The sequence below is a fragment of the Aythya fuligula genome, chromosome 12 (assembly GCF_009819795.1).
Source record: "Aythya fuligula isolate bAytFul2 chromosome 12, bAytFul2.pri, whole genome shotgun sequence".
Classification (NCBI taxonomy): Eukaryota; Metazoa; Chordata; class Aves; order Anseriformes; family Anatidae; genus Aythya; species Aythya fuligula.
This window is the reverse complement of record NC_045570.1, coordinates 8421537-8435914: the sequence shown is the minus strand read 5'-3', so window position 1 is coordinate 8435914 and position 14378 is coordinate 8421537. Positions and strand designations below refer to the sequence as shown.

The 14378-nt window shown below is 46.0% G+C and overlaps 1 protein-coding gene across 1 annotated transcript in view; it reads right to left on the bottom strand.

Moving 5' to 3' along the window:
• Positions 1–13038, bottom strand: part of NUP93 (nucleoporin 93) — a 78604-nt gene extending 65566 nt beyond the window's left edge. Inside the window, exons 1-3 of the mRNA XM_032195578.1 lie at positions 13003–13038; positions 7908–8121; positions 7248–7365 (exon numbers count right to left, since the gene is read on the bottom strand). Coding sequence (XP_032051469.1) covers positions 7248–7365; positions 7908–8086 — 297 coding nt within the window. The 5' untranslated portion in view covers positions 8087–8121; positions 13003–13038. The remainder of the gene's footprint in view (positions 1–7247; positions 7366–7907; positions 8122–13002) is intronic.
• Between the last annotated feature and the right edge of the window lie 1340 nt (positions 13039–14378).

The window sequence follows — 14378 nt, the reverse complement described above, 5'->3', positions numbered from 1 at the left end:
AAAACGCAGGCAGTTCAGTATCACTGTGAGCGAGGGTAATCTGGATAACAGATGAAATGCCACAGAGTACCAGACAGTATTCTACGTTAGATGTGCTGTGGTCTTCTCCCCTCCTGCCCCCCAACACTTGTTTTATTTTCACATTAATAAGGCCAAGGTAATTTAAAGCTGCAGTGCTGATTCATGCTATTAAGCCAGTGATGGGAACTAGAGGAAACTGCTAGTAGATGTAAACGAGGCATGTGAGGGAGAAAGTGACAAGCAAAAAAAAAAAAAAAAAGAAAAAAAGGCATTACCAACGTTTTTGCCTTTTTTTTTGTCCTTTTATATAGTCTTACTCGCTTGCCTGCTGTGCATCATTTCACCAGCCAGCTATGGAAAAGGGAACCCTACGCTCTTACACCCCAGGCACACCTCCGTGTCTCCCAGGGCATTCTCTGATCAGGGGTCCTGGGAGGCTGAGTGGTGTCAGGAAGGAGGCAGAGAGGCCTCGTCGAGGCTGCGTGCTGTGAAAGCCCTCGCACATCTCAGCACTGTGCAGAGAGCCACGGGCAGGCTGCAGCTTCCCTTCCAAGGTTTGCATGAAGTCGTTACCTTCATTTCTCCCTTCTTTTGGTGATTTATATTTCTCAGGGCCCGATGCCTTAGCACTGTGCTCCATTTGCTGCATGCCAAACACCCATTCATTCCTCACAAAGGCTTTCTTCAATTGTCTTAGAACTGCCTCTGGCCATATTTAATTGCCAGAATATTTATATTTTTCATTTGCATACCAAATGTATACATTAGGGGTCAAATCCTTAATGAAATCAATCAAAAAGCTAACCCAGGTTAGTGGGGTTTGATCCTAGCGTGCACTTCTAATGGGAATTAAAAAAAAAAAAAAAAAAAAAGGGACTTCCAAGAACCTCCATAGAGAGGAGCAACAGCTTTTGAAGAATCCACAGCTAAATCTACAGAGAATTTTTTTTTCCTTAGGACTGCAGCAATGAGGAAGGAAAAAAAAAAAAAAAAAAAAAACAACAGCAGCTAACAACTAACCCTAAATAAAATGAAAAGACAAGGCAGAAGATTGTCCTTGTGTTCCTTGTCCTGGCTCTGCAATGGTTAAACGGTCCCCACAGCTGTGCTGGCATCATCGATTAGGGTGAAGGAGGAAGCGACAGGAAAATAAAGCCACCTTAATTTCAAGCTCCATTAGAACTGAAGGACTTGGGGGGTGGGGGAAATCAATGTTTGGCAAATAGGAAAAGGACAAAAATCTGCAAAAGGAAAAATACATTTTCAGGCTAAGCCAATGCAAACAATGGATGGCGAACAGCACTCGAGGTTGCCCCTTTAAGGTTGTGTCAGCATTTCCATTTATAAACCCTGATTTTAGTTACACTCTAGTAGATTACCACAGGCTTTGGTGTTATTCTAGTAGATACCACAGAGTCTATCACAAATGATAATGTGCAATAGCAGTAAAGGCTCACTGAATAACGCACCCTTTCAGTGCCTGATGTCAGTCAGCAGTTTTGATTTGAGAGTTGCACACTACATACAGCGAGGCACACCACATAGCCCTGGGGTCAGCACCTTGGGACCAGATTCTCCCTCAAGAACTCCAACCTTAAAGCAAAAAGTCAGAGCTGCTGCTGGTACACAGCCTGCTTACAGCACTCTGCAAAACTTGAAAATATCCCAGATCCTTCACTTCAGCCTGCCTCGGCGGCCACTTGGAGAGGTTCGAGCCTAACCTTCTGCCCTCATTTAGATAAAAGCTCTTACTTCTCTTTCTGGACCTCTGAAGAGCTACTGGGTCAATAAACATCCACACCCAGGAATCAAGAAGAAAGCCTGGTATGCAAGCTTTCATTTCAGTTTTGCCTAGCTCAGAAGCCCACGCTGGAACTGTTGTACAAGCAGGGAAACGAGAGCCTCGCTGGAGGCCAACAACATTTCCCTCAGGCTTTCCAAGCAGATAAAACAGGGTAAGCAAGAAGAGCTCACATCTATTTCGAGAACCCATTTTCAAAGGTCTGCAGAGAGCTGGACTGAGCCTTAGAAGGTAAAACGATGCCATTTCTTACAAATACCACCGTGATTTGGGGCTTAAACATTTTAAAACAGGTACACAGGGGGCTAAAGCTAGTATCAAACCACCGCTACATACAAAACATACAGAGCAGTGCAATGCCTCCTGCAATCAGCCAAAATACCTTTGTGGGTATGAATTGAGCTCTGATCTTGCAACTCATCCCTACCAGGTACCCCAAATGTTTAATCAGAGCAGCGCTGAACCTCTCTGACATCCATGCCTGACAAGCAGCACAAATGCAAGAGCCAGGTCCTAGCTCACGTGCCACAACTGCTCAGCCTTTTGTATACTTGTAGTAATTCCTCCTCTTCTGTACTCCTGCTACAAGAGTACATCACAGCTCACCTTTAGGGAATCGTGGAGAAAGACTGGCGTTCTGTTCAGAAAAGGGATTACATTTATAGGCACACGCCCCGTCTTTGCAGAGATGGGCTTGCATCATCCACACTTGCATGAGGTTTTTAAAAGCCGTGAAGACACAACAAAGGAAAAAAGTGCATTTATCTGTTAAACACGGCATCAAGACCACCAGGAATCGCTTGACTACCCTTTTCTACTCTGAAAAGATTTTGCCAAAATAGGGCTTACTGACAAGTAAAATAAATAATCTTGATCTTGATAAACTCTGAGGTAGGAATTAACACGAACTGGATTTGCTCTGAGAAGTGTTTGTTGTGCTGTATACAGTTTAGGAACAGCCTTTGAAAGGAGAGAGGAAAAATACAAATTCCTATAATTTAGAGGCAAGCCTAAAGTCTTTTTCATAATCTTCCCGGCCTACTGCTCTAGTGGGAGACATTTCCTGGACTCGCAACCCTTTTATGTACAAGCAATCTACATTTTACAACTGATAAATAATTCAGATAATTAATTGAGCTGCAATTTGCTGCACTTCTTTTTAGTCAGCACTATGGCATACAGTTTAAAAGAGGCTCTGTACAGAAGGTTCCTTGTGCTTGTTAACCCAATCTGAAGCTTCTGTTAGGTGAATTCCTAGATTCTCTTAACGCTTTCTGAGCATCTCACAATATCAGCATCCAGGAACTTCATGCCCTAGACGCTCCCCTGCATGACTTGCCTTGCTGTGACTTACTCTCCCTAGAAGAAGCAGGGTATTTCCTGGAATTCTTCCTCTGCAGTGCTGATCGCCCTCATTTGAGAGATTAGATTCTAGCAAATCTCTCTCTGCTGCCCACATACAGGCTGCTAGAATAGACCACAACACTAGAAGGAACAGAGGCAGTAAGTAAATACTTCAGGGAAGAAAACTGAAGAAGCTCAAGCAAGCAAACTGTCAGGGAAATCACTGATTTCTTCTTTTTCAGCAATTACCATGGAGGCAAAGGAGTGATGGGGGAGCATATGGCAGGAAGTCTAAGGAGTATTTTCAAGCTCTAAGAGCTTTGATAGAATATTAAAGTCAGCAGAACCCTAAAATTCATACAGTAAACATTTAATCATATTAGTAACCTTTGCTTAAGTGCAGCAGTCAGCAGTGCCTAAGCAAGAGGTCTGTGTTTCTGGCACAAATGCCCACGTTCACCTCCAGAGATGCCACCTACTCCTGCAATGTGGTGTACGTAGGCTGTACCCACGCAGTCCCACTGCAGCTTTACAGGAAGGAAGAACGCACTTGCAGTTTCAGGTACCTTAAGAAACAAAGTTTCAGCCTGCTAATCAAATGCTGTGAAGTATTCATGAAGTGATAACACTAATTGCACCAGCTGAAGCCTGAGGGATGCTACACATACAACAGCAATTTAAGTGCTGAAGAGCCTACAGATGACACAAACAGGTTTCAGGCAAGAAAAGAATTTGCTGCAACCCATACCAGCTTGTGGATATAATGCTGAGCATCAAGAAAAGAAAGTAAAATGCAACAAAGAAAGGAGAGCTGAGTCCATAACACTGCTAAGCTGTGAACCGAGCTCATTAATTACTTGGGAAGAAGTTTGTGTTGGTTAAAAAAACTAGTGGTAGTGCTGGCTGCAGGCTTGATGCAGAACTGAATCGCTCCTCACAAGCTGCAGAATTACAGCCTACCAGTGTGTCTGTGCAAATACCAAGTAACAGCAGAGGAATAGTAAAGCCCTGCAAGATTGCTTCCTTCTATCACGCTGCACTCCGGGATGCAACGGCAGCAACCATGGAGGGAGAGTTCCACCCAGGATAAAAGGACATTTATTGTCCTTTCATTTGGGACATCTGACCCAAAGCAAACACAATGAATCTGAAGAAACCTTAGGAAACTAATTAGTCAGGGAGAATGAAAACGGATCCCAGTACAATCAGAAGGTCCAAGTAACATAGGAAGCTTTTGTAGTACATTTTTAATCAAAATATCAAATAATTTTAAGACCTACCTGGTTAGCAGAACTAACAAAAAGATAACTGAAATATAATACAAAGGTGCTCTTACATAAGAAAGCCTTACTAAAAACTACTTAAAGGACAAGATCCTGTTGTTGGCAACCATGTACCAGTACCTACAGACAAGAACAGAAGCTTGTCCATGTTCTAAGCAAGTATTTTCGAACCACAAACCACTGTCAACATCAGCCAGACAGCCTGAGAAGTGACTGCAAAGACCATCACACAAAGCAGAGGACAATGTTCTGCAAAATAGAAGAAAAATCCTTGCACCTGTCAACCACAAAATAAGCAGGAACAAAACACTGAGCACTCAGACATTACCACTAGCCGGGTAAAATCACCTAGAACCGAGCACCTCACCAGGCTTCCCTCTGCAGATCAGTTTTAGCTAATTTACAAATGTTTTTTGCACAACAACTTGCAGATTTGAAGCCCATGTGTACTAGGGAACGTGAGTAGTTAGGTTTAAATTCAAGTGATCAGTGATTAAATCACCAGCGTTAATCATGATTCGAAATGGCAAGCAGCGAACTTTGATTTAAATTATTGATTTTGATCCTGGTTTTCATTTGTACTTTTTAGCTGGTTTCCTAATGGAAGGGTTGAATTCCATTGGCTGATTGGGCCATTTAAACACATTGATTTGCAATTAACTACTGCTTCTAATGCTGAACTTGAAACATTTCCTAAACACGAGGATACAATTGTATCTATACTCACAATACAAAGCTTATTTAAAAGGCATATTTGTTCAGAATCTTAAAGTTTGAAAACAAAGAATGGAAAATTTCTTATTTACTAGATTCCACTTACACCGGCCCTTACACGTTTGTATCAAGTTAGCCTTGGTTGCAAATTAAAATTCAATGAGAAATAAACCATATAAAAATGTTCAATTAAACTGCCTGATACATAGAAAAAGAGTACTCAACTTGTATTTCAGAACATTTGCATTTCAAATAATCTCTTTTACTGAATAAAAATCACTAACTTTAGTAGCAAAAAGGTGGATTTAAAATGATAACCAGAAACAGCATTTCAGTATCTAGAGATGGAAAAGGAGCAGTTTTAAAGAAACTTGCACAAACTCCCATGCAAGGTAAGGACACAATTCCTGCAGAAATCACCTGAAGGTGAAATGAATGGGACTCGGGTACCCAGTGTGTTTAGGCATGGCTGAAAATCTCTTCATTTCAGGAGATAAAATACTCCAAAAAAATCTGCTCCTGCTTTCTTCAAGCTTTAGCAATTAAAATCTTATTTAAGGCTTATTTTTTGTTTTAAAAATGCTTGCTTTAAATTTAAGTCACCTTTCTAGCAAGCTTGGTTCATTGTATAAATTGCCATAAATTAAAAACAAAGCTTTTATTTTTGAAGGAATAAATGCACTCTAAAATGAAAAACATTCCACCATTGACTTGGTTCAAAACCAAAATAAAGATGGGAAAATATACTGAGAAGGTCACCAGAATGTGCTGGTGATCAAACGATAGGGCCTTAAGATCTGCTGTAATTAAGGAAGAAGAGAGACTTCACACTGTAGTCAGGTAGCAGGACAATAAAGCCAGCTATGAGCATTATGCAGTCCTATCAAGGAGCACGGCTGTTTTCCCACAAGCCACATCTCAAAATTCAAAGAGTCAAAAGCTCCATTGCTTCTGGGCTTGAGAATCTACAACAGCATTGCTCTTGAAGGATGAAGAAAAAACACCAGAAATCAAAGAATTAACAGCAGTAGTAAACCCAAAGAAGAAGAAAAGGAAGAGTTCTTGAAAAAAGTGACAGAACGGGGCCAAGGAAAACACGCACAAAGTTTAACATCACTAATTAAACACAACAACATTAAAATTGGAACAAAGGAATAAAAGGAGAAAAAGGGAATGATGCCAATGGTTGTACAGCTCTCGAGCTATTATCATGCAATGAAGCCTCCAATTGCACTACTTTTTGGTGAAAAAGAGTGAAAAATCATTTGGGGAGAATGAGAAATGGCAGCCAAATATGCCAGGAATTGTCAGAAGGTGAAGAGAGAGGGTATAAGCTTTCAAATGATTAACCAATAATTCTGACTATTACAATTTTCAAAGCAACACACGACATTACTCAGTTAAGAGCCAGTTATCGAATTGATGAACACTGCAGATTTCTTCTTCATCAGGAAAAGCAGTACACAAATATGCTGTAAGGGCAGGCAAATATCATAAAGCAAAAAAAGACGGGTCACGTTAATTTGTAAGGTATCTGGCGACATTCAAGACAAAGTTAACAAGATTAAATCACACTGGAAAAACACAGGAAAAGCAGCAGTCAGTCTACCACTTGGATGAGGTAACCTGAGACGCAGCAAAAGAAAAAGCCATACTCACCTCCGCTGCATATGAACTTAACTGCCCCCTATTACATAGAACACCTTGAAAATCCGAAGTAGTTCTGCATGTGTTCTTCCATCAGATATTTAAAAAGGACTCAAAATTAGGAGAAGCATCCCTCAAATCAACAAAGACAGCAAGTGCCTAGTTCCTCTTGACTTCAGAGGAAGTTTGGAACTTAAGATGTTTCTGCAGATCTGGTACTTAGTGCTGCTTCTCATGGCTAACTCTTCCTTCACTGAAAGAAGAAAGCACACGTACCCTCTGTACTTCCTCTAGCCAGTGGATTAAACACAAAACAAGCCTATTTCCACAACAGTGTCAGTGCAAAACTACTTCCACAACAGCCTGAGAAGAGCTTTGAACCAGAGCCCAGGAAGAGCAGTTAAGGGGAGTGTGACACGTGTCAGAATTGGCCCTACCTGGATGTCAGTGTCCTTCACGGGTTCAAGAGGCTCAAACGTAGTGGCTGCACTTAGACTCTCGAGTCGCTGAGAGATATGAGATATATCAAGCCCTCGGGACCCAAGAAGAACAGACCTGTAAGGAAGAAATTGTGCAGGTATGAAATCAGTATCACACAGACAGCTACCAGGAAGAACTCTAAACCCAACCCGCTGTCCATCTTTGGGTCAGCAGCTAGCCAGGTGCTGTCAGTGCTTCCAGCTGATGTGAGAAATGCATGAACCCAAACCTTGCAGAGCCACACACATGTATCTAACCCCCCTCAGCCCTGCTGAACGCTTTCTGCTGTTCCACTGCAGTACGGCACAGCTGCCAAGTTCTTCCAGACAGAAAAACTCTACAGCGCGTTGGTAAATGTCCTCAGCAGCGGCTGCACCAAGGTACTGCATTTCTTGGCTTTAGCACCTGAAACTGGGAACAGTTTGCTTCTCAGACGAATCCTTCAGTTACTAATTTATTTTTTTGTAAGAAGATGCGGAAGGAGAAAGCAGCTTTGCAGCCATTCTGTTTCTCCTGAGCACATCCTCCTGGCGCAGCTCCCCACACCTTAAAAACCAAGCCCACAAACATTTTGCACCCCCTGCTTTCAGTTTCCAGCGCAGGGGCTCAGTACTTACGCCTTAACATCCGCAGTCTCCTGGGAAGTGCGGGTCAGGGTGCGGGAGCGCAGGCGCTCCCCAGCCTGCTGGATCTCCTGCAGGTTGCGTTCCACGTGCGGGAGCTCGGAGATGCCCTCAGTCTCAGCTGCCAGCTGCTCTGCCTGCTGCAGGAGCTCTCCAAAGCCTTCGGTGTCCATCTCTGTTGCAGGTTTCACCTAAGACGCACAGAAACCTGCAGAGAAAAGAGAAAAGGGGAAATCTGAGCAAATTCTTGTGTGGCTATAAGCAGTGTCCACACCTACGGGTGCACAGAGAGACCAGCAAAGAGCTGAGCTTCTAGAGCAGGACACCACTCCGTTCATCCTCCCTGCAGAGGATGTAGCAGAAGCACATAAACATTCAGGAAATTTTCAAGTGCTCTCAGAGCAAGGTGCCTTGCAGGACCACGTTTTAAGGCAGATCTCCAGACCTGTCAGAAGTGCATGTGGCAGCTCACACACTGCCTTGATACAAAGGGGAACAAACAGAAGGCAGAGAAGTCCAAGTGGAAGATTTGGTATTAATTCAGCTATAAAGCTCTTGTGTATACACATTTTTATATCATAAATGGAGATACACATATGCACACATACATATGTATATATACAGGCTGAAAATACGCATAGCTTCAACATGAGGTTAAATAAACAGCAGAAGACAAGTATGTGCAGAGACAGCCATAACACGCCATCTATTAAAACGTGTTAATCCATATCATCAGCCCCAAGGAAACACAAACGCACGCTGTTGCAATGCAGAAGATGGGAGTCCTCCCTCAATACGTGTAGAAAGCCCTCCCAGCGCTTGTGAGGGCTGCCTGCATGGACCCAGTGAGAGAACAGCAGGGAGAGCAGAGAGCAATGGCTCTGAGAGCTGAGGTCCTTAGGGCATCACGCCGTGCCAGGTTCAGAATGCAGCCGGTTGTTTTCACAGAGCAGACAGAAATGTTTATGTCCAGGATCAACGTGGAAAAACCAGGGAGTCGCGACGGTGTCCATATTAATGGAAAAGGAAAACCAAACCCTCAACTTCAGGCCCCAAATCCATGATTTGCAGCCAGGTCAGTGACACGCCACGAGCACCCCACTGTCCCCAGGTCACAGGAGAGGGTCTCTGACAGCAGGCCGTGCTGCACAGTGCTACAAGACTTCAGCAACTCGAGCTTCCTCATTTACTAAATGAAAATCAAGAGCAACTGGCTCAAGAGCACCCACCGAGAAGAAGACAGGGAATTTTTACAGCTCAGGACCAACCTACAACTCCAGCATTTGTTGGTACCCCCAACCTTTCCAAAGCATTCTACCGGCACAATTCTACTTTCCTGCTGTTCCACCATTCCTAAGCACAACTTCCAGGGACAAGAGCAGTGCTTTAGATGTGGACAAGAAGCGATTTAAGAGCACTGTGTGGTGGTTCAGACACACACGATTAGAGAGAGAAACTGATCCCTGCCCCTTGCACATGGCTGCTGCCTGGGCGCCAAGACAAACCCAGGTGTCCAGGCAGAGAGAATTTCCCCAGCACTCCTCACTAATTTCGGGGGGAGGCAGCAATCCTACCTGCACTGCCTCGCTCATCAGGCGAGACAGCAGGGACTGGATTTGTGTGAGCAGCTCAGCACGGCTCTGAGATGGGAGTGGAGAGGGGTGTGGTGGAAGCCAGCAGCTTCGTGCCCTGCAATGCAGCACACAGCATCCTCCCGGCGCTCACTTGCGGTAACTCAGGTGCAGCCCTGCCAGAAGCAGCCCCTGTTGGCAGGCGCTGACCAGAACAGCCACACGCCCACGAGCAAGGCGAGCAGATCCCCCGGGAGCAGCGACTGTGAGAGCAGCCCAGGCTTCAGCTCGATAGGATTCGATCCGGTCCACTTCCTCTTTTCATTAAGAGCGAGATAAAAAGCCGGGAGCATAAGAAGGCACTAACTTCTCTGAGAGCACTGGAACCAGAAGCACGGGGGATCAGCGCGCTGTAAAATAGCTCCCCAACCTGCACTTTTTAGCCACGGATGCCATGTCAGTGCCATACGCAGCCTGCCCCATAAAGCTGCTGATGTAGGACAGCCGCAGTGACTCTGGAAAACAGGCTGAATTCAACAAATACAGAATAAACTTATTGGGAGCAAGCTAAACTACCTGCGATTATAGCCCAGCACCAGCAGTGACAGCTCAAAACTTAGCTAGAGCACCACCAGCAGCTTTGTCCAGGGGACAGAAGGCCAATATTTAGAGCGGGTAGCAGCACGAACGAGTTCGTCTCCACGCTGACAGAATTTACTGCATTCGGGAGACTGCAGTCTGCCTCTCAGCGCCGCCCGGCGAGATGGGAACTGCTGCCACAGTAACGAGCAGAGCCACGGCAGATTTTCATGTCTGGCTGGGGAAAGTGCAACAACTGACACCTAAGGGAAAGAAAAATACATCAGAAACTAAACCAGCTTCTGTGAAACCAGATCGACCCCGGGCTAAAAGCCAGGACTGAAAAGGCTCCTCTGTAAAAACAACTTTGATGGCTTATCAATAGAGGCTGCTGCATTAGGCTAGTACTCCACGTCCAACAAAGCCCCAGTTTTATGTTTTTCCAACATTTAAAAGCACGTATAAACACCATATATTGTATGAGTTGGCGGGACGTAAGCCAAACTGAAATCAGAAAAGATGACGACAGGTTTCTTGGGTCTCTTCCAACTATAAATGTCGATCACCTGAAAAAAAAAATAAAGATCTCTGCGTCCTACAATGCTGTCTAACCAAATGTAGCTACGGTACTCCACACACGGCCGTGTCGAACATTTTAGCTCACCAGCTTCAGAAAGACTCCGAGCTGAAAGACTCCGACGTGTGAGCAAGCGTCTGTTGTACTTCACATACTGACAGCCTTTGTGTCATCTCATTAGCTAACTTTGAGAAACAGACTAAAAATTCAGATTGATCTAGCGCTTCAAAAAAAGGAAGACTTCACAGGAGGGAGGGGAAGCCTCACCCGCTGCAGTCAGAGTAGCTGCCACACCAGAACAGCTCCACGAGTTGCAAAGAGATTCGCCCAAAGGGGAAAGGAAGGAGAAATCCAGTGCTCGAGTTGGGATCGGTTTCTTTTGGAAGGAAGATGGAGAAGGTAGGGCAGGATGATGGGGGTAAGATCAGCCAAGATCTGAGGCAAGAGTGAGGATGTGCTTGTCTGCCAGACACTGTCATGGAGCTTTTTGGGGCAGGACAAGGCAGAAGTGGCGTGGACCTACTGACCCCGCACCAGGAGCGGAGAGAGCCCGTCTGGTTCAACTCCTGAGGGCTCCTCCTGCCTCGTTTCCATGTCCAGAAGTGCCCGAGTACAACCCAAACGCCTGCTGCACATTTCCAACAAATTGCCCTCCACAGTGCAAAGCACAGCAGCCAGCATTTAACCAGGTTGATGCAGGAAAATCCCAAACAGGCCACACAGTAACCAGTTCTTCTTAAACTTACTGTTTTTTCTGCCACCCACCAATTAATCCTCCCCACTGCCCATGAGGTTCCCAGTCCTGTAGGGGTTGTTGGTGAGCTCATCTGTAGGGAGGTCTGTACCCGTCCAGTCCCTCTATGACTGCTGCTAAGCACTCGGTCTCAAAGAGCTCCTACAGTGCATATGTTGAATAAAAAGTGCATAAAAATGCTTCTTTCACAGTCTTAAAGGCACTGACATTCAGTTATTTCTCTCACACAGTGATAAAGGACAAACGAGGGGACACGGCCCTCCTCTGCCCTGCTCACTATTTAATGTGGAACCAGCAGCTGGCTCTTTAAATATTTTATTCCAATGCATACCTCCATGAACTTATCAATGCTGACTTATCTGCCAGCTGGCCTCGAAGCTCCTCACAAAGACCTCAAGTCCCCTAAAACCTGACTCAGCTGGCAGCTTCGCCACCCCAGCCCTCTGCCCCTTTCCCAGAGGCTCGGTACTTGCTGCCAGCACCCGATTCCCACCTCAGCAGGCCACCAACTTCTGCAGGGTGGCCAACAGACCGCTCGTTAGGTACCACATTTCATTTGACAGTTCAGATTCCTCAGATGAAGTCCCTCGTTGGCACCTGGACTGGAGTTCAACCCCAGTTGACACGAGGGGGTTTAGGGCAGTGGTGGATGTGTCCCTACGGCTGGCAGCTACATCCCGACCCCAGCACGCCCACAGCTCCCACTGTCACACTAAGGCAGCTATAAGGGACTGACAGATATTGTTCTTCAGGGTCAGAAAGAAGGGATCTACAGCTGAGATGCTTTCTGAAGAAAATTTTATCATCATCTTTGCCTGCTTTGCACAAGAAGTCAGCGTTACTGCTGGTGAAAGTGGCTGTGAGCTGGGGCAGGGTGAAAAGGCTGAGCCAGGGCTCTCATTTGGGTACCTTCTGCCCACTACAGAATCATTAGGGGTGGAAAAGCCCTCCAAGATCACCTGGTCCAACCATCCCCACCACCATCACTCACCAAACCCTGTCCCCAAGCACCACATCCAACCTTTTCCTTGACACCCCCAGGGATGGTGTCTCCACCACCTCCTTGGGCAACCCGTCCCAACGCCTGACCGCTCTTTCTGAGCAGCAATGTCTCCTCATTGCCAGCCTGAACCTCCCCTGGCACAACTTGAGCCCATTCCCTCTGCTGCTATCACTGGGTACCTGCAAAAGGCCGACCCCAGCTCCCCACAGCTTCACTTCAGGCAGTTGCAGAGGGCAGTGAGGTCTCCCTGAGCCTCTGCTCCAGCCCAAACACCCCCAGTGCCCTCCCAGGGCCCTTTCCCTTGCCCAGTTTCCCAGCCACCCCTCCCGCCCCGTCTCCCAAACCCCTGCTGGGCTAAGCCCGGGGGGGAGACCGGGACCTGCCAAGGGGCTCACAGGAGGTCCCACCGAGGGGCTTGCGGCCCGGGGGAGCCTCGCTTGGGGCTGAGGGGAAGGAGCCCAGGCCGAGGGGCGGCTGCTGAGAGCTCAGGGCCCGGGGAGGGATCGGGAGGGGGCCGGGGATAAGGAGCGGGGAGCGGAGGGGACAGGAGGATGCCCCCGCTGCCCGCCCACCCGCCGCCATGACACGCCCGCGCGGGCCCTCACCTGCCCGCCGCTCCAGCCGCCGCGCGCCCCCGCCCCGCACGCCCATTGGTCACCCTTATCCCCTCCTCCGCTCTCCCATTGGCCGAAACGAAGCGCTTCCCGGCGCCGCGCGCTCCCATTGGTCGAGCCCGTGAACTTTCCCCCCTCCCTGCGCGCCGGCTCCCGCCTTCGCTGTCTCCTCGCGACAAGAGGCGCACACGGGCGGCGCGGCGGGGGGGGGGCGGCTTCTGGGCCGCGGGTTCGAGGCTGCCCCCCGCCGTTACTCCGTGTAGGGTCTTGTTTTTTTGTGTTTGTTTTCCCCAAATATTTTTGAGATTAGTCAAATTCATCCCATTTGATCTACACACGTACAGCAACTAGTATTAATTAATGTGCACGCTCCTCCTTCTGAGGTTATTAATAAATCTCGTGCTATTTAATTCTGGAGTACTATTTTTGCGAATTTATTTAACTTATTTTCTAGGTCTTCAATGTATTTACAATACTTTTGTATTTTGAGATATTTACAGTAGCTTTTTCTAATTCACTCGCCCTTAACCGAGGTAAAAACCACCTTGCAAAACTGAAATGCTCGAGAATATTACTGAAGGATTATCTGGAGTCTGCCTAATCCTGCGGGTGGTCTCAGGGGGCTTTGGCTGTGTGTCTAACATATTCAGTACAGTGTGGATTATTCCCTACTTCATGGATAATATTTCCACACCCAGGGTCAGTAATATTGCCCCCTGAGTTTCTATCAATGTTGTTTTAAAGGCACCTTTGATAACACGGGATATTGCAGCCAGGATTACGTGTAGGGAGCTCAACTTCAAAATCTGTTCCTTCCCGGGACTGAGTATGATCTGTCATTCGTAGAAATCTAGCGAATCCAGACACAGTTGCTGCTGGAATTAGCAATCAGGGACAAGGCCTTTTCAGTGTTTCTAGGCATCTGGGTGCAAATCCAACAATTATTTGGAGACAGAACTCAAGAGATGTTCTGGATTAATTGGAAATGCTGATTTTTTCCTCCATCCTATCACAAATCCATTGAGAATAGGTATTACTAAAATAAACTTAAAATACATCATTTATATATATATATATACACCCCTATAATAATGAATAAATAATAATAAAGAAAAACGATCAAAATCACAAACTAATAAGGATTCTTCTGGTGGGGATTAAATACCCCTCCCCCCTTTCTCCCACTTCCAGGGAATGTTCCCTGGAAACACTCTAATTCTGTGCAATCCAATCCCTTTTACTCATTAATTCGTTAAAAATTCTTCTAAGGAGAAGTTAAAGGTTTACAATAGATTTAACAGTTTTAACCTTAAAAGTCTTTGTTAATGCAGTCTCTCGGGTATCAGGGTTAACTGATGCTTGTACCC